The following is a 20,793-nucleotide window of genomic DNA, read 5'->3' on the forward strand; positions in this document are numbered from 1 at the left end:
TCCAAATTCATGTTCATTAGCTGGTCGCTCCTCTGCAAAGCTACTGACAAATCCAGGGGTTTATTTGTTGTATAATCATCTAGACATTCTTCTTCAGCAAACCAAAACAGTTCATCTTCACTGCCAAGAGGGACTTTGAAACCACAAACAGCAATTGTGCTGTCTTCCAGCACAGCTCTTGGAATGGAATCCATCTGGAAATTATAATCCCAGCAGTCCATGTAGGAGTAAGTTTCAGGAGCACACACGTAGACATACTGTCCAGTAGGATCAGTGAGTAGGGAATACACATACTGGTTGTCACTGTACATGTAGTATCCACAATCACCATCTTCTGATGGCCACCACACGCCCTGCTCAAGCATCATTATCCACTCCTGATACTCCTGGCTATAGGATGAGTACATTAAGCCTTCATCCATACTTAAAGTGTCTTGGTCAATTAGTGTCCACATCGTTCCATCACAGCCAGAGGAGTAGCTCAAATCCATGGGCAACTCTTCAAATGAGTAACTGCTGTCTCTTTCAAAGGGCTGAAAGTTACTGTAACTTTCATTGAGAGAATTAGCAGTCCATGCATCATTTTCTTCCAAACAAATGTCTTGGAACATTAACTGGTCAAATGATTCATATGACACTGCACTTAAATCTAGACTCTGCCCATCAAAATTGGCATTAGTCTGCCAATTCATCACATTTGCATTTCCATCCTTTTTACAAAGATTCATTACCACATCATTTTCAGGCCAGTCCAAGAACTGAGGGGGCAGAACAGGGTTCTGGTTTAACACGTAGTAAACTGGTACTGCTATTCCATGAGTGTCAGCCAGTCCCCCAACTTCATATTCCCATTCAAAGCTAGAATGGCTCCTTGTTTCCTGATAAGCTGAGTACTGCTCTGTAGGGTTATAGCTTTTATTAGTCAAATTGAGAGATTCATTTGATCCTTTGTTTAAATGAGTTGGAAGAATTTTAGATTCTGCATCCTGGTGAGGAATATGCCTACTATTTACAGGCTTTCCAGACAAGTCCTGTACACTGGCTTGCAGATTTAGGGCCTCAGTGAGCACAGGATGTGCACTGTGAGGAACATGAGGCTCAGTTGTTTCATTTACTTTTGCACTGGATAGGTGGTCAGTAGTGGAAGATTCCACTGTTTTCACATTATCCTGCTTCTCCTTTGGTTTTGGCAGCAGATTTTTAAAGAAGCTGGAAGCTTCCTGCTTTTCTCCAGTGCTGCTTTGACTGTCAGAAGCCATTCCTGAATCACTAGGTTTAGTCTCCAAGCTAGAATCCTCACCTCTCTCAAAAAGCTTCATGAAGCCCAGAGAATTTGGTTTTGTTTTCTCTTGCTTACATTCAGACAAGTTTTCACTTGAGGCAAGCCTAAATAAGCCAGAAAATAATCCAGGAGAAGTGGTTTTCTGGCTATCACCTTCGCTTTTAGCAGTTGAATCTTGATTATTGGCTGTATTTTCATTTGAAGAAATGTGAAGAAAGCCAGAAAGAAAACCTGTTGTGTGCTTCTTCTGAGTATCATCTGCACTTGGAGCTTCTGGCCCTTTGGCTGAAGAGGTGGATTCAGCTGAGCCTTTGCTTAAGTCTGCTGCATTTACTCCCTCTTTCATCTGTCCTCCTTTTACATTTCTAGGTTCTTCTTGAGTACTCTTAGATTTCTGCTGCTCTTCTTTGGCCTTAAGGGTAGCAGAGGCACTATCCTGGTGTTTTTCTCTGTTTACCTGGACAGTAGATAGGTTTTCTTTAGTCATGTTTCTCCTTTGTAAAAGTTCCTCCTTATGGTCCGATAAATTTGGAACTGAGCTAGATTTTACTGAAACTGCATTTCCTGAATTACTGTTTCTGCTTTCATTCAGGGAACTGCTACTAGAACCCTGATGACTTTTTTGATGCTGTGTAGGTGCTAGATTTTCTGCAGAAGAAAATTTAAATAAGGATGACATAAAGCCTCCCTTCTCATTTTTCTGTTCCTGCTTTGCTGATGAACCCAGCCCACTGATAAAAGGAAGTTTTCCAGTGAAAGGAAATGAGTGCTCTTCCTTTGATGAACTATTTTGTTTTATATCCTCCTCAGACTTATGGTCTTTAAAATGTTCGGATATACTTTCTCTCTTCTGTTGTTCAGCAGAAGGAAGCAACAATTGACTGAAAGACTTTTTGAGTGGGCTAAAAAAGCTTTCAGATGCTGTACCCTGATCTTGACGCTGTGACTTAGGTTCCACATTATCTCTGTTTTGCTTGTTTGCCAGTCCGTGGCCTGCAGGATGCTGATCCTCTGAGTGATTTGCAGGAGGCTGGTCCCTGGCCATGGGTGCACCCCCTACCAAAGTGGCACCTGGCTGACTTGTAATAGGATGCAAATCTGGTTGCTTCTGTGGCACATCTGGCTGCTTGGGAGCCAAGAGACCATCAAGATTGGCTTTCAGACTGAAGGAACTGACTGAGTTTGTAAGCCTGCCAAAGATGGAAGACACAGAAGTGCTACCTGCATTTATCTCTGCCTCACTTTTGGTCTCACTTTTCTGTGCCTCTGGAACAGTGCTGCTGGTCCTGGCTGACATCTGTCCAGATGGTGCTTCGCTCCTTTTTGCCTCCTCAGCTTTCACAGCATGGCTGTCCTTGGTGTGCTCCTCTTTTGTGACTTCTTGTTTTGGCACTTCCTTCTCAGAAAAGATCTTTAAAGGATTAAACATGCCTAGAACTGAATTCACAACTGAATGCTGGTTCTGCTGGTTGTCAGCAGAATTTCCTTGTGTTTGCTGGGGAGGATGTGGTGCAGAAGTCTTACTGTCTGTCTCAGTGGTTTCTGGCTTGTTGGAGTTTGTGTTCTGGGCTCTTTTATCACCACTCACCTGGGATGGCAGCAAAGACTGAATGGAGAACTTGGTGTCAGATTTACTATCTGCTGCCCCTCCAGAAGCAGAACTCTCACTTTTAGCCTTACTGGTAAATACATTCAAGATTCCACCTTCTGATGAGTTTTTGTTTTCTGTATTCTCTGGAGTGGAAGACACAAGTTTTTCAACAGATGCTGTGAGTTGTTTTGTGCTTGACCCTACCTTCTCTGTGAAAGAGCTAAAGAGGGAATTCACTGTATTTTTCACACCTGACAAGTCTGGAAGAGATTCAGATTTGCCTTTGGTAGTCTCCTCTGCAGCAAGATGTTTGGTCTGCTCAGATTTTTTAGCTTCTGTCGAATTATCAGCATTATCCTGCTTCAGTGGCACATTCTCAACTTTTTTTTTTGTTTCTGGCAATGTACCAAATTTGCTGATTTCTTCCTCCTTTTCAGCCAAATATTCAGAGACTGATTCTACCAGACACTGAAGTTCATCCATTGTGTCTATGTACTCCTCATTGGGTTCTTCAACAGGTGACAGTGTTAAGTCTTGCACAGGATGATCATGCTTGCTCTCTTTAGTTTTATGTTTTTTATTAGAGCTTTCTTTTGACTGGGAGCCCATATTTGCATGGAAATTAGCAGTTATGTTTCTCAAATGGCTGATGTCAGAATCATACCATCTTCTTGAAAGCTCCCCCATTTCCTCATCTGAAACAGGTGAGTACTGGAACTCATCAGAAGCACTGCTGTCAAATTCCTCAAGGACATCAACAGGCACAAAAGTGTTCTCTAGCATCCTCATGTGTTTCATGTCCTCACTGTTACTCAGGTGAAGTGAGTCCTCATGGTTCATCCCCTGCTTATTGGGCAACTTGCCACTTTTAACCATTAACCCATTTTTATATGGACGCAGGACTGGATAATCAGGCAACCCCTTACCTTCAGAGTTCCTGGTATATTTTCTAACTCTATCATATACTGGGAAATCATCAATGGGTTCAGAATCAGCTGCCACACCATTGAAATAAACTGTTTTCTCCCCAGGAAACTGCAGACTTCCATTTCTTTGCAGGCTTATTCGTTCTCTCTCTTCCAAACTGTATCGCAGTTTCTTTTTCCTTCTTCTATCAATTGTATCATATTCCTGAGGATATCTAGGGACATCTACAGACCCTGACTCCAGACACACATTTTGGCAGTACCTTGATCTTTCATAGTGATTTAAATTTTCTCTTTTTGAGAGAGTTTGTATCTTTTTCCCGTTTTTCTCATGCCAACTTCTAGTTTTATGAGTTTTTTCTAAGAAGTCCTCTATTAACAGTTTTCCTAGTTCTTCATAGTTACTGTCCTGTTCTTCTTCTCCATCTTCAGTGTCAAATGGAATGATCCTGACTCTTTCATTTCTAGCTAGAGATCCTGGTCTAAGATGAGAAATAAAGGGAGTGGGAGGGAAAGGAAGAGAGGCAGCAAAAAAAATAGGAAGGGAAAAACAACAGTTTTAAAAAAAGCTATAGGAAGGATATAAAAAATAGTAATGGAAAAACATGCATTAAATAAACAAAAATTAAAATCAGAAACATTCAGAAATAACACGATTGAAAATCTTCCAATCTACCACCATTACACTTCAATCAAATAGTCAAAAAAAGCAGCACGGGTTGTGAGATTCCATCGGGTATGTCTGCACAAAATTTAGAAATGCCTTTTTGAGGGAGAACAGCTTTTTGTGATCAAGTGAGGGCACACAGCCTTGGCAGTATCAGTACTCTGCTGTTGCTTTTTTAGGCACGCTGAAAAAAAGTCACTTATTGCAGCAACAGGACTACTTTGAGATGCAGTGCCCACGCACACCATTCCACTATGCTGTGCCTGCATTTCAGTCGCCCTGGGCTGCAGACTTTGTTTTAGCAGTACTCATAAAGCCTTCAGGGACCCTCCACCTGCCAGGGGTGGCAAGAGAGCAGAGATTTCATCTGGAGACTTAGGAGTCATTGGGTCCCAGGCAAATGAGGACAGGGGACAAAATGTAAACTGTGGGCATGAGCAACAAGAGGAGCTTCAGCTATTTCACCATTCCTCTTTGCTGGGAAAGCTCTTGCTGCAGCTAAAGCCCTCAAGGTGCCCCTACCAACACAAAATTAAGATTCTCAGAGCTGTTACTGGACCAGAAGGAAAAACAAAACACTGGTGCTGGATATCAGCCCATCATAAGCCTCAGATGATTTTCAGGATCTGTATTTCCCATTTATAATGCATCTGAACCAGCAATTCATAATTGTCCATTGTGGGAGAATGGATTAAACTGTGAAACAATCTGATGCTTCCCAGAAATCCAAGTAAATGACCCTTGGGACTTTGGGATTAATTCTTATCCCTTGGTCAGCAGGATAATCTCAATCATTCAACAGCCTCAAGGGTAGTAGCAAGGAAACTTCTTCATCTAAACCTCACGAGGAGAGCTTCTGACAACCTACATACAAACGAACAGGTAGAAAGTGGACGTAAAAACATCAACATGATCATCTGAAAGATGCAGCTTTGCCTCACATCATCCATCTCTGAGAATGAGGAGCATGAAGGCATGTGTGTCCCTGACTCCCTAGCACCAGAGAAGGGCAAAGACAGCAAGCATTCTATGGATACTGCTAATCCAAGAGTCTTCACCATGAGAGCTGTATGGAGTATGCCAGCATAGGATACAGACGGGATAGTCCTGAAAGAGAGATGGGTCATTTCATTTTCTACTGCTGCTTCAGTGCTGCATTTCCAACAGTATTAGCTAACTTATACTAATTGGAAAGATGCTCATTACTTTAAATGAATTCTGTTATACACAGTTTAGAACACTTATTACACTTCTTGCTCATTATTTTAAGTCAGTAAAAGAAATAATTTTCTTTCAAAAGATTCCCAGGGCCACCATAGTTACTGGATCAAGCCCTTCCAGAGCTCAGCTGAAGACAATGGGTGCTACATGAATGTCTGAAGAGCCTTTATCTGTAAATGCTAACCGAAAAAATGTACTAATTTAGGCATAAAGAAAATTACTTTTCTTTCTAATCTTTCTAAATTTCTTTTCTTTCTTTCTTTTCCTGTATGTGTTTTCTCTGGTCTTTTACAAAGCAGCCCTTTTTATTAGAAGAAATGATGAGAAACCCAACACATGAGAGGAGAAAAAGACATCAGCCCAGCATTTAACTACTACAGATCTAAGAAACAGCTGAGGCAAACAGCAAGTATCAGCTGAAATGTACCACAAGAACACTTCAAAGCAGCAACACTGGGGAGACAGGCAGAGAGGTGCAGAGAGGGTAACCCACTCATCTGACAGATCTAAAGATTTAGATATGGACTCTCACAGTGGAATCTACGCTATCATACTGAGTAAGACTAGGGAGGTATGGAGGACAAACAGGTAAAGAAAATGAGCATTGCAAAGAAAAGTTAGTGCTTAAACAAACAAACAAAAAAAAAAAAAAACAACAACAAAAAACCCAAACCAACAAACAAAAAACCAAACAAAATGCAAACAAACGAAAAAAAAAACAACCCACAAACCAAAACGGAGGGAAAGATGTCTGCTCTTCTGAAGCCAAACTGGTTGCTGGCAGCAAAACACACTCCAAGGACACATTAACAATACTGCTTGTCATCCTTATGAGAGGTTGGAAGAAAATACATTACTTCAATCACAGGAATATGATCACATGTAACAGCTAATAAAGAGAAGCAGAACTTTTTCATCCAAATCCAGATATTGTAAGGAAAAAAACCAGGTGCTAGAACAGACACTTTCAACTGAGGCATTTCAGCACTGACAACCTTCTGCACAGTTCAAGACAGGTTTCAGCAGGTTCTTGTCTGGTTCTTCTGGGTCTGCCCAGGAGAGCCTCCTACAAGCCCTCATTTTCACAGCAACCATCAGCTGCAGTCTGCCAGGAACGTGGATTTCATCAGGTGACTGCCTGGCACACAGCACTGAGAACTGCTAGGAACAAAAGTCAAATACAATTTGTTCCTGCAATACTCAGCTTCAACTTTGTTTTGAAAATATTTCAGATCTACCCACATGCTTCTTTTCAGCTAGCTTGTTAGAAATACCTTTCTGGTAAGTAAGAGAATCCCACATAGCCCTTTGGAAAGCTTATTTGCATATTTTATAAGATTAAATATGTAGCAAAGAATCTTCTTGGGCATGTGGAAAATGCACATGGGAACAGGAACTCTCAGATCACCACTGAGGATCTGCATTTCTGGACTGAAAGTAATTTTAGACCATAGCAAACTACAAAGCTCACGGTTTTCAAGTAAATTTTATCAGTCCAGATCCTTTCACATCAGTACCTTAAGGAAATCAGGGGAAAAAAAAAGAAATATATTCCAGCTTGGTATTCTCTAAAAATTCAAACCAGCAGCAGTTCTTTGGAAGGTCTTAAAAAACACCTGTACCTGTTAGATACAGATAGAAATTCACATACATACTGACTCCTAGCAAAGTGAGCCATGAAAAAATACCTGTATTGTCAACATCACTCCAAGAAATCACACAACTCCAAAATTATGCCGCCAGCATTGGCTTCCCGTGACTGGGGGTCCAACATCACTGTTCAACTCAGCTCTTCCAGAAAGAAAAAACCTCAGCTCATCTTCTCAATTAGATCTTCAGCAATTTTACCGCAGAAAGCCAGCAGCACAGACTCACATGGGAAAGGGAATAACTTGCTTATATATAAGACATTTAATGAACTAGGAATAGAGCACTAGGAATGACACATCACACTGCAGTAAATGCATTTTGTTGGCACATTTGCTTCTATTCTTGAAACCTCAGTAACAGTAACAACATTAGATGTTACCATTAAACTTCACCCTTTTACTATTAAAGATCATACATCAAGAAGGGCAAAACTTAACCTCAGTCACCCAAGACAATAACTGAATTTAGGTTCAGACTTTGGAAAACACGAACATTCGCACCAAGGGAGATAAGGTAGAAAAAACTAAGTTATAATACAAATAGAACTCTGCACCTCTAACTGTGATAGTTCCTCTTCCTTCCTCACCAAAGGCAGAAGTAGCAGCTTAGCCTGTCCTATAGAACCACTCAGCAAGCTGACCAAAATTAGCAGCACTGTCCAAAATCTTCTGCTTTCACCTTGCACAACTAGTTCTAGTTCACAGCCAATGATCCTCGTAAGTTAGTGCAGCAATGCTCAATACTTCAACAAGTTAAAAACACTTGTGAAAAAACACTACTAATTTACGGTAAAAAAAAAATCAGAGCAAACAAACTATTTTTCATACAGCTGAAAGTAAATCTAAAGAGAAAACACACCATTCAACAGTGTTAAATGGTAACAGGAACAGAAGGGAAAAAAAACCTCAACAACTAATCTGCTACAGACTTTCCTCTTGAATACATTGTTTTGGCAGATCTAATAGAACTGGAGCTAATCCAGAAGAGAAAATAAATAAATCCGCACCAAGGAAGAAGCTCCCAATAGGATAACTCTGGTAGAATGTGTTTCCCTGGCTTGAGAGGCACACCTACGCCATGGTACCAGAACAAGCAACTACCCACAACTGTAGCCTTCAGAAGGTGAAAGTACAACCAAGAGCAAATGACCTGAAATTGAGCATATCTGTTAAAGGTAACTCCCTAAACTGCCAGATCCGGTGTAACACACACCCTCACGGGTTTTTCCTGGTTCACAGCAGAATCCCAGGGTCAACAACACATGTAACACCTTCCTACCAGAAGACTTCCAGAGCCCTTGATCTGCCCTCCCCTGCCAACTCGGTACCTTCGTGGTCTGTAGTGGAAAAACAACAGGGAAAGGAGAGCTACCCACAAGAGAGCACTCACCTGGCGGCCACATGCTCCCGATAATCCAGATCATAGTTGTGGAGGGAGTCGGCACAGGAATCCCGCAGGACGCCCTGCTGCTGCAGGCAGGCCGGGCCCGTGAACTGGTGCACGGAGGCGTTGGGCTGCACCGTGCTGTGGTATCGAGGGGGGATGCTGCTGCTCGTCTCGCTGCGGTAGTCGCTGTCCCGGTCATCCACAGCACTGTCAGCATCTTCAAAGGCTAAGAGACAAAACCAGTTTAAGGGCGCAGCTCTCTCAAGTCGCCTTGCTGGGACAGTGGAGCCCGTTTAGTTTTGGAAGAACGACCAAAGAAAACCACTATTTCTGCTGCGGCTGTATCTCGATCTGGGAGCTGGCTATAACCTCCAGTTCTCTCAAGGAACTGCAGTGATTAGTTCCACACCCTCCTTTCCCCCTTCCCATCAGAGTTTATTTTTCTTTAATCATTATACTAATAGGCAAATTAAGACATCTTTATTTAAAACAAAACACCCCCCCCCAAACAAAAAAAATAATCAAACAAACCCCAGCACCCAAACTTTCAGGTACTTTGCAGCTGCCAAAATGAACCTTTAGATATTCAAAAAGAAAAAAAAGGAAAAAAACCACAAACCCAAAAACACTTTGTGGAAAGGAGTTCTTTCTGAAAACTTTTCAACCTTTAAGCTGTAATACTGTCCTTTCTTCTCAACATTCCTAACCAGAACTTTGTGGTTCTGGATTTTTTTAATGCTTTTCTCTTTTTTTTTTTTTTTTTTTGGAAGTATTAGTTTAAATTAAGGGAAATTAATGGAAAGTACTCAGTAGGAAAATCAGAAGAACTGGGAGAGCAGTTCTGCCTATAAACAATTACACTACTTCTTTTAGGGGAAAATTGCTACATTTAACACATAAAGGTAAATTTGCTTAAGCACAGTACTTAACAATAACAATAACCTTCACAAATGAAAAAGCTCCTTTCCAGCAAGTCCCTCTCCCTGCAGAAACACTTCTGCTTGGTAATCCTTCAGGAAAGGAGAACGCCAAATTATAGCGAGGTAAGGTATGAAAAATATATGGCTGTGTGCGGCTGTGCAGGATGCAAGGTTATCTTCGCAAGCTTAAAGTGAAATATACACACCATAAGGCAGTGGAGTGCACCATTAACATGCTTGAAACAAAAGAAAATAATCAGCCATTATTCATTCTCTCTGCCACCAAATCTGTCTAAAAGGGACAATCAAATTAAAGCCCTCTCTGGTAGGTTATCCAGTGGTGTGTGTCCTACACAATCATTCATCATGAGGCTGAACAATAAAGCAAGAGTGCTCTTTACATGCCAGATCCTTAAAGAACCCTGCATTTAAGTGCTGAAATTCCAAGTAGATGGAACACAGCATCAGGGAATCCCATTTTCTTCCATGGGCGCTTCCCATACCCCTAACTCAATTTCCATTTTGTTTTAATCTGAGGTAAAATTTGTTCTTGGTGATCTTTTCAGTTCCTTCACAACATAGTAAGATTAGCACTCTAAAGTGCATGGAAGAGGAGAAAAGAATAGCAGCAGTAAACATCTGCAAAATACGGGCCACTTGAAAAAGCCCTGCTCTACACTCTTAAGTGGAACCAATTCAATTTGATTGTCCACACCGAAAATGGAGTTAAGCCTCCTGCCTTTCAGTAGTTTAAATGCTGCAGGGCTCTTGTCAGTCTCTAGTCAATTGAATAGAAATGAGTATCAATCATATGCGGCTGTATTCAGCTTTATGAAAAGCACAGTGTCCATCAATTTTATCCCAGCTCAGTGCTTAGGAAAAATATTCAATATTTACTACACAGAAATGCTTTCATATGCCAAACCGCACTGAGGAGCACCAAACTTCCAGCCTGTGGAGCAAAGGGTGATCTATTTGTCAATCACAAGGCTTACATTGACCTCACAAAAATAACAAGCTATTACTCAGCTGAGCAATGTCATTGTTATTGCTCAACACTTGAGCCATTGACATCTAATGAACAATAATTACTTCTACTGGACAGAAAACACGCAGCTCCACAGAGTCTCTTAATGCCTCACTTTGCTGCTCAACTAATTTCTTCGTCCCATCAGATGTAACTGTCATTTAAGGTAAAGCCTAAGTAACTCTGGTATAAGTTACTTAGGCTTTACCTTACAAGTTACAAGAGTTACAAGTGCTGCGGCTCTATAATCATCACAGCACTTTTAGAGGCTGAAGGCAGTCTAACTGAGATACAGGTTTAAAATCTGGTAGAAGTCACCAGACCAACAGTTTTAGGGATAAACAATTTAGCTACCCTCAACGTATAACAAAAAATACAAACCAGTAGTAAAGTTATCTGGGTGAAAAAACCTGAATCCAGTGACTCAATAATACTGGGAGTGCAAAGATTTACACAGTTATGTTTATTAGGAAGCAGAACACTGCTTCTATCGTCAGCAACTCTGACCAGCTGATAGGCTCAGAGAATTCAAAATGAATCAGACTGTTGCAGAAGCACTATCTGGATTTGTTCACCAGTCATCACATCTCACCTCTGCACTGTCAAATGAAGATTTCTGACATAAACCATAGTATCTCTAAGCAACACCCCAAAATAGCTGATTAGCATAAATGTTAATCAAACATTTAGAGCATATACGTTTATAAAAGCTAACACCAGAACTTCTCAGACTTCTTACTGGTTTATAGCAGCAGGAAGCCTCTTTGAGGTCATGACACAAAATGCCTCCCTGAGGCATGTTCAAAGAATGCAGGGCTCCATGAGGCAGGAATATGTTTTTTCTCTGATGTATGCCCCATGAACCTAACAGCATCCACAGATGTTAATACTAGACAAAAATCCTCAACTCATAAATAAAAGTGAACTCAAAAAACTCAGTTATGCTGAATTGCAACTACCCTATGAGCGCTCTCACTTTATTTAACAGAAGTGTTCTCAAACAAAGATATTGCTCAGTCTGATCAAAAGCATTAAAACCTAGCCCATATGTGGCTAACAGCACACATTTCCTTTGCAAGAAAGTGTTTTCTGAAATGTCAACATACAATGATGATCCCATGCATTAGCATATTTGACACTTAAATTTTAATTAAGAGACTGACAAGAACTTGCAGAAGTGGCTTTGGGGATGCAGCGCCCCTTCAAATGGAGGCATTACAGCCTGTGTTTCAGCAAAATATGCCTCATAATGCACGTGGCGTAATAAATTCAAGTAGTTTCCTTCAAACAGGTGATAAAACAAGTCTTCCATAAGCAAAGTTGGAGCTTAGCCTCAGTCTCAGAAGATCAGTAAAACTGGTAACAAGACACACAACAATAAACATAAAAAAACAGTAATTTTTTTACCACAGATTGAGAAATTTCACTACACCAAAGAGCTGTCAAGGGATGAAAATTGTTTCTTTGTCACTGGACCTACTGAGTAGAGAGCTGTGGGTAAGGCTGCAGCGCAGGACAGAGGCATGCTCTTCATGTTTCATTACTGAATATTCATGCATATAGGGAGCATAAGAAGAAAACCCATTAGGGCAGTCACATCACACAGTAGGATTTCACAGAATGGGGAAAATCAAGGAAGGAGATACCTTCTGTGACTGTTATTCCCCCCGCTAACTCCCACCCCCAGAAGTTACAACATGACTGCTGCAGGATAGAACACAGAGATTTTAACATCTTGACCTCAAAAACACTTTGACAGTCCTGCTATGCCAGCTCAACTAGACTGCTTTAGCCTCTGGCAGCTTTCTTTGCATCAAACTTCAGGACAACAAGGAAAACTAGCAGCAAAATTATTAGAGGTGGCTGGATGAATGCACTTGAAGAAGTGTTTTGCCTGGTTTAAGGTCCTGAGGCACAGCAGGAGCTCCTCTCAGAACATATTCAGTTGAAATTGCCTCCTGCTTTTCCTAGCATAGTGTGTCATCAGCCCCTGGGAGCTGATGTCCAGTGCCCCAAGCTTAGTTATCCTCTACAAACTCGAGCAAAATCTTGGATAAAAGCAAAACCCTTATAAATTCTCCAAAACAAACACTGAGCTTTTCAAAGCTTTTGTCTATTTTAACAATGGTAGAAGAAAATAAAGTGTACTAACTGAAGGAATAACTTCCAGGTCAGCAAAAGTCTCTGCCAGGTCTATACCATGGGCCTTGCAATTAATGCACCTTCCCCTCCTATCATCCATTTAAACACCTAAAATCATAGCTGCCAACAGCTTCCTTCTTTAAGTCTCAGATCCCACTGCACCATCATCTACTGAACTACTGGTCACTCCTGATAAATACACTTTCTAAAATCTTATAACCAAAATGCATACTAGCTGCAAGAGGACTACTGAAGTAAGAAGTAAGGAAAAAAAATTCAAAAGGACACAAGGCTGATTTTTGAGGCTCTTCTGTATCTTTTTTATGCTAAAACTGCCAAGATTTTGAGAAATTATTTAAATGGAACTTTGCAGGTCATTAGTTCATTGTATTGCCCTCACAGCTTAAAAATACATTCAAAATTTGCATATTTTTAAGACAGTATGTTTGCAATACTAAGTCTCCAGTTTAAGAGCTTTCATAATCCTGTTTTTCTCACTTGAAAATATTCTGCTGCTGAAACATTCATCAGCCAAGAACAGAACTGACAGGCTGAAGTGCAAAGACTCCCTTGAACATCTACCCTACTTCTTCAAGCCCTTCCCTTTCCTAAAATGAAACTAGGTCAGCAGTACAAGATGCCTCTTTCCTAAAGCATCCTCTGCCCAACTAACAAGGGTCTGTGCTACAGTACTCCTCTTGCATGAAGCTCTCACCAGGAAAAAGTCTTCCAGCTACCAATATGCTGTTTCTGCTGCATCCTTCTCACCTGCTTTTTAAACATCACAATTAGAAGCGTGTTTTTCATTATATTGTCAAGCTAATGGAGCTCACTTGGAAACACCAATAACACAGCCCCAAGGCTGACTGGAAGGATGCTAAAGAGGACAGCACTGCAAGGAAGAAGGGGAAGGAGGGATGGAGGGACCCTCATGAATACAAGTACCTTTTAAAGCAAAACAACCACACACTGACTCTCCAGATAAACAGGAGAAATACATGTACACAGCCTTCCTAGACTTCTCATTGACTAATGCCTAAACACCCCATTTCCCTTCCAAATACCCAAAAATGGAAAAGAAAGCTATTTAGGACACTAGTCCTTCTTACATTAGTGTCAAAAAGCTAATTAGCTACCTCTCGGTTATCCTACCACACCTCCAAGAATAAACAATTGAAACATCCAGCACTGACAGCACAAGTGAGTTGGTCAACACTGACAATGCACAAAGAACTTACATTTGATCAAAGACAGGAGAACAAGGAGGACAAAAAATTTCGTGGGAGAAGAAATGGGGAAGTCACTAGTGGAAGACTTCTAGAATGCAGAACAGGTCTACATATGAAATGCACTGTAATATCAGCTGGACATTAGGCTCCAAAGCAGTAAGAGCATCCTCTACAAACTCCATTCTGTCAAAAATGGAAGAGCATGAAGTAGAATCTCTGCCCTGCTGGAGGCAGCCACAGTGACCTTTCTTTGCATGCTCCCCTAAGCAACACTCACATTATTGTCTTGCACACAGGGAATAAACACCTTTGCTTTAAGACTGATGGATCAACCCTTTCATGTTCTAAAGACTATGGAAGCCACACACTGTATCTTGATCTTCTGCTCAACTTTGCCTATTAGCATCTGTAGCGCTTTCAGAAAGTGAAGGCACATTTTCTAGAACAAAGAACGAAAATTTTGCAGCGTAACCAAAAGTTAACACAGCAATCTCCAGGTGTGGCATCAGCTCTACAGATCACAGACAGCTGCAGTATCTGAGTTTTTCCTCAGCACTAGTGAAAGCAAATCCCTGCAACTTTTGCCATGATATACTTGTCCCACTGTGGCTGAACATAACACAATACCTACAACCTCAGTGGTGTGCAACAGTCCTTTCTTCTTTCAGATTTACTCCTATTTGCAGTATTTGGAATACACTTCCACCATATCTCATCTTAGTAAGACAATGACTACAGATTTCCTTGTGTCTTTCTATTACTTCAAACACTGTTTTGGGCTCACATAGGTATGAAGACCAACATAAAACACACACAAGGAAAAACTAGAATCACTTTATAGGACAAGAGTAACAGTCCAATTACACCATCATGTCCTCAAATTCCAGTGGAAGGCACAAGCAACTCATATAAAACATGACCAAAACAAAGCTAAAAAGTGAAAAAATGAACAGCCATCCATCCACACAAATATGAAGACTAAGTGAAAGTAAAATAAAATACAACGGAACAGACTTTCTATATGCATGAATATTTCCACTTTTCCTTGTACTGGAGCATGCTGCATCACTATACGATCAGAAAGCTTGCAAGAAATGAAACTGTTACGTACTCAGCTGCTCTCCCCATCCGAAATAACTCCAGTTGCCTGCATGTAACACAAATGGCAGAAAAGAATAGGAATGGAAAAAGAAAGCTTAGAAAAAACAAACCACAAGCATACTTTTCATGTATATAAAATGCAGATTGTGAGCTTGAAAATTTAAGAGATCTTTTTCTTTATAAATACTACATTACGTTTATGTCGAGGCTTGCACCTCATGTCCAGTTTGTTTATAAGACATTCTGAAAACTAAGATCATTAGAAACTCCTAGAATTGATAAGCAAACATGCATATATTAACATAAGTAGACAAAATACTTATCAGTCAACCTAGCAAGAGCAGTTAAACACTGTTATTCCCTAGCATACTCAAATGTCTCAGAAACCAGAGCTCAGTTTAGAGCAGTATCTGATTCCAGGCTAAACTCTGCAAATCAAGTGGCAAAAGTCACTTCACATTTCCATTTCTGCCCCCTTTCCAGAACAAAGTTAACCCAGTGATGAGCATCACTTCAACAATAATAGCATGAAAAACTGTGTGCATGTAAACAATGTGAAGCGAATAGTAGGCAGATAGGCAGATATACACACTGGTAAAAGCTTAAGGGCTCTCATGACATTCTAAGGCAAACACCCATGAAGTTAATCCTGCAACAGTAAGGAAACCTTTCCATGTTAAAATTGAAGGTGAAAACAAATTCATGCTAAAGCCGCACAGCAAGTTTGTAAGACATTAAAGTTTTTACTTATCAATACCCATGTTGTCACCCCAAGGTCATACTCAGCACCATGGATTCAACAAACCAGTACATACAGCCCTCAAATCACTTCAGAACCATACACACAACTTGCAACTCCAAGAAATGCTTCAGAACAAGCATTTCTAGAAGACAGTGTAAAAAAACACTTTAAAAAGTTATATTTACAAGAGTGTTGATGCATAAAGTGCAGCTGAGAATAAACAAATTCATCACATGTAGACAGAAAACGAGCAAGAGTTTTCTGTCCTGGCTACCCTCTCTAGCTACCAGCCAGGCATAGAGATGCATGAGAGCTACAATCAGATTATTCCTTTCTTTTCAGAAACAAAAGGTCTACAAAGCAACACAGTCCCTCAGACGCACATCAGTACTTCAAGGTCCCTGGATTAGGCTCTGACAAACATGTGTGGTGCTTTGCACAGGCACAAGCACAGGCATTGCTCAGGTTCAAGAGGCACTTTTATATCTGGTAGAATTTCAAAGGTAGGTCATTATCTTCTGGTTCCTATAGTAGTAGTCAGAAAAAAAAAAGGCAAAAAAAAAAAAAGGCAACAAATGTATGTTTGCTTTGGTCATTAAAGGAAGCAGCCTTAACTAAGTGGAACAAATTGAGTGACAGTTTTTATGGTGCTGATTTAGAAAGAACCACTGGTAAAATGCCGAACACGCACAGTTACCATAGAGTACAAAGGTTTATTCCTCTGCTGTGTACAGAAATTCTTGTTTACTGGATTTAACAACAGAAGAGAACTGAAGTCCATCAAGTCAAGCAGCAACGATCTACAGCCTGAGATAAGACAAATGCCACTCAGCAGCAAGAGTGACAATTCAGCTGAGCCGGGTGTGCTGGTGAGATGAAGATGCATCCAAATGCATCAGAAACCTGCCAGGATCCAACTAACACTGTTTGCATGATCCTGACCACAGGGCCATCACCTCAGGCTCGTTTTTCACAACAAAAAACCTAAATACCAGGTTTGACAGAGGTCTGAGTGTTATTTCAGGGGGGAAGGAGAAGAAAAAGAGGAATGTAAAACCAAGCTGGCAAAGAAAACAGAAGTAAAAGAGATGGCAAAGAGATTAAAAGGGGAGACAACCAGGAGAAAGGATATGGAAACCAAAGGCAGGGAGAGCACAGACAGTAGAGAGGGACATATAAAAAGGGACTGAGGAAAGAGGGAGATATTGACAGAGCCCTGCACTGAGCTTTGATTTGCTGTAACCAAGAATTCCCATTAAAGACAATTTCCTATTAATGCAGAAGCTGAACAACAGCTTACATGTATCTCATTCCTGAAAATCTCAAGACACTAACACATGTAACAGCAACCCCAGCACATCCTTCCATCAAAATGTCTGTATCTCAGGTGAACAGTAAGAGGCAAAGGAAGGAAAATTCAAGTATTAGCAGCTTGTATTACTACCAAAGATCCAGAAAAATTTCTGTAGTGATACAGCATTATTGCAGTCAGGCTACATTCTAGTGAAATGCATGGCATTATTCACAAATGAATGCACATGTAAAACCCCAGAGCAACTGGGGAAGAAACACCAGATGATAACTATAAATTTCCTAAGCTGGTATGCAGATCAGAAAAACCAGAGGAAATGGAGCTTATCTGTCCTCCAGGTTTCACAAAGATAAAAATCCCAGACTGCCAGCCTCTGCACAAACCAGTGTACTCAATTTGCATGGAGGGAATGAGTGATTTCTGAAACCAGCTCAGAATGTTCCTAACCACTACCTCCCTGACAGAAAAAGGCCTGATGGTTGGCACAACACTACCCATTGTTTGAAACTGCAACAAGGAGAAAACCACCAAGTGCTAAGACAACCCTCATGGATACAAGGTCTGTCCTTGGAGGAGAAGCATTACCACCGCCCACAGATAAAAAAGTCCTCAAGCTGACAGTGATGACCTTGAGCCAGCTACTTACCTGTCCACCTCGCTGCTACCAAGTTCCTTATGAATAGCATGAAAAACCCACAGAATTTCCATGTCCAAGGCAAATAGCAGCCAATGCCAAGCAGGGCAGGGCAAGGAGAGGAGCAGCTGCCTTTAGACAGCAACTCCTTACCCTGCACATTTTCTCACACTGAGAAGCTGGGTTTGGCTGACCAGGCTATGCTACAGCTATAGACTGGGGAAAGCAATGCTGCAGGAGCAAAGAGAAAGAGGTGCAAAAACAGAGAGTAAGGGATTTTCAGACAGAAGCTCAAAACTCTGCTTTTGTTTGTTTTTACTAACACCCACTTCAGTTTAGTGTCTAACATTTTGGAAAAAAAATGAATTTATTAAAGATTCAACACATATGCTGCTTCATTTAAGATTCAGGAGCTAACAGGATACATCTCAGTCCTTCAGCATAATCGCAGAAGACCTGGGTTGACAGTCTTGATATTTTGAAGGTTAATGAAAACAGAATTTCTTTTTAGCCTTTTCAAGTTGTTTTTCTGCTTCATAAAAGAAATATGCATAACCATGATTTGTTAAGAAAACATCCCTTCCAGATCACCCTTGGAACAAATTTAAACCTGTGCAAACTCAAACTAAAAACACCAAGAAGTCCAGACAGATAGAAAATGGGAAGTTGTAATTCCAAAACCATACAACAACATACAGCAACAATGGAATACATGACACAGACAAGTCAGACTAGTCACTCCATGTGTTCATAAATACCAACAGTGTGTGTCTTGGTTATCACATTATTTTGTATCTGTAAGTTGCAGTACTCAAAAAATAAGGTTTCATATAAACCTCCAATTAAGGACTAAGCAATGCAAGCAGCCTGGTGCTTGGAAGCTAAAACATTTTTGTCATTAACACATTTTATAAAGCACATCTAAGTTCCCACTGTTAGCTGAATATAACATATGCTTGTTCTGTGCCTCAGTTATGCAACCATTCAAGGAGGAACTCCTCCTCCCCACTTCACACTGTCAAGCCTGGATCAGCAGGGACACTGTAAAAAAGCAGAATATTCCAAGTTTTTAATGCCATCTAATTTGACTGCCTGTGTGCCACTTTGTTTCATGTCTGTTCACAAGCCTCTGAGATTGGTTGGGACCTACTATCTCTGTCAGAACATTATCATTTGCTGCTCACCACTGCTTATAGTCATGCTGGTGAGTTATTCAATCCCCCTGTTATATCCCATGTTTGGCACAAACAGAAATCATCTAAGTAAGTTTATAAAAGCAAACTAAACTCCTGATAGTGTATTTTGTTCTGATAAAGTATCATTTGCAGAATGTTCTGGTCAGTTCTTTTATCTGTGCTTAAAAAAATCTCCTATTCCCATGGCTAATACCCTCAACATAGTGTGAACAGATCTCACATTCCATAAAAATCTACATTCTTCCAGTGTTCAATGTACTTCCCAAAACTAAACAGGTGGTATTTTAGTGGAATAAGCTTCTAAAATAGAAAACATACATTGAATAGCTTTTTAGAAGGAAGTCAAGTTTTCAGTAAGCACAATGCCAAAGAAGGTTTTATAACAAGTACCACCATTTCTAGCTCAGTTTTGGAACACTCCAGATGATGGCTAAGGCCTCTGCATAAAAGGAGATAAGAAAACACAAGAGGCAAATGAGCTAGAAGGATTTGACAGAGACAAGGACAGGTACCAGAGTGTGACACTGGAGTGCCCTCCTTGCTCCCCAGTTCACCACATTCAGCTCATGCTGAAATTTTTGAGTATTTTATTTCACTAAACAAGATGGCCCTTCTGGGGCCACCTTTATGTTGGCTAAACAAAATCAGATTGAGATCTGACAATTTAAGCAGAGCTTGGATCTACATCAAATCATCCAGTGTACCACTAAGTTATTACAAACTTGTGCACCTCATCAGTAACCACAGTAAAAAGGAAGAGTGCCACCTAATTTTATCTTCAATGGAAAGTTGTAACATTTCTACCACTGCACTGATGCCTAATGCAGCTGCTTTGTCTTACAAATTTCCAGGCTACCAAGTCACACACTATTTGGCTAAGAGATTTAAACACTGTTACAGACAAGATTTATATACTCCTTCCTGAGATACAATTTTGGACTACAGTTGATCCCCAAACATGACATACATGCATAATAGCAAAGAGGAATTTAATCTACAGCAGCAGAGATAAAAGATTTGGTGCCTTTTTTTCTTCTGACTTTTAATCTCGGACTTTAAGTACAAGTCTCGCTGCTGGAGGACACATATTTACGGCTTGTGCATAAAGTTCGGGAATCATTTTTCTACCAGTTTAAAATCTTTAACTTTTAAACAGTTTATATTTCACTGTCATAACAAAATTCAAATTGACTTGTTCCTATTTCTATGATATTAAATGATGACTAATAAAGTTTAAAGTCCTTAAAAAACTGCATTAGAAAAAAAATAAGCTTTCCTGAAGAGCACTAGACAAATTATGAAAGCTAGAGTGTTTAAATGAATATTTGCTTTGTCTGATCACTGCTTATAGAAACACTTGTCAGTATTGGCAGTGTTCAACATTTCAGTAAGAACTTCACATTCAGGTTTTATTTAAAAGTAAAAACTATTTCCTTGTCACCACCTTTCAAAATGCAGCCCATACTCTAAGAAAACAACAACTAAAAAACCATATTTAGAAGATCAGCAGCAAAATCAAAGCCCTAGAGTTCTCTAGATTTCAGCAGTACATCAAACTTGGTTACTGCATCATCTCCTAATATAACCAGTATTTTTATTTTAAAATTTCATATGCTGAGTATTCTTCCTTGGGCATATCCAGTCCTGAAGTAGCAGCTTCATCCTGAAATTGCAGACAGATCTTTTAGAATAAAACCTTGAATCTGTGTTCCTTTCAGCAGATCTATCATGCCTTCAGTCAGCCCAGAGAGTGAGTGCCACAAAGCC

General features: G+C 40.3%; 1 protein-coding gene across 10 annotated transcripts in view; it reads right to left on the reverse strand.

The window, feature by feature from the left end:
- The window catches only part of UNC13B (unc-13 homolog B), a 207,969-nt gene that overhangs the window by 136,082 nt on the left and 51,094 nt on the right, over positions 1–20,793 (reverse strand). For 5 of the 10 annotated variants that reach the window (XM_030969548.1, XM_030969542.1, XM_030969549.1 and 2 more), the window contains exons 8-9: positions 15,153–15,188; positions 8,727–8,949 (exon numbers count right to left, since the gene is read on the reverse strand). In XM_030969548.1, the coding sequence (XP_030825408.1) occupies positions 8,727–8,949; positions 15,153–15,188 (259 nt within the window). The remainder of the gene's footprint in view (positions 1–8,726; positions 8,950–15,152; positions 15,189–20,793) is intronic. The other 5 variants (XM_030969552.1, XM_030969551.1, XM_030969550.1 and 2 more) reach the window with 1 other exon arrangement.

Source organism: Camarhynchus parvulus, chromosome Z (genome assembly GCF_901933205.1).
Source record: "Camarhynchus parvulus chromosome Z, STF_HiC, whole genome shotgun sequence".
In the NCBI taxonomy this organism is placed as follows: domain Eukaryota; kingdom Metazoa; phylum Chordata; class Aves; order Passeriformes; family Thraupidae; genus Camarhynchus; species Camarhynchus parvulus.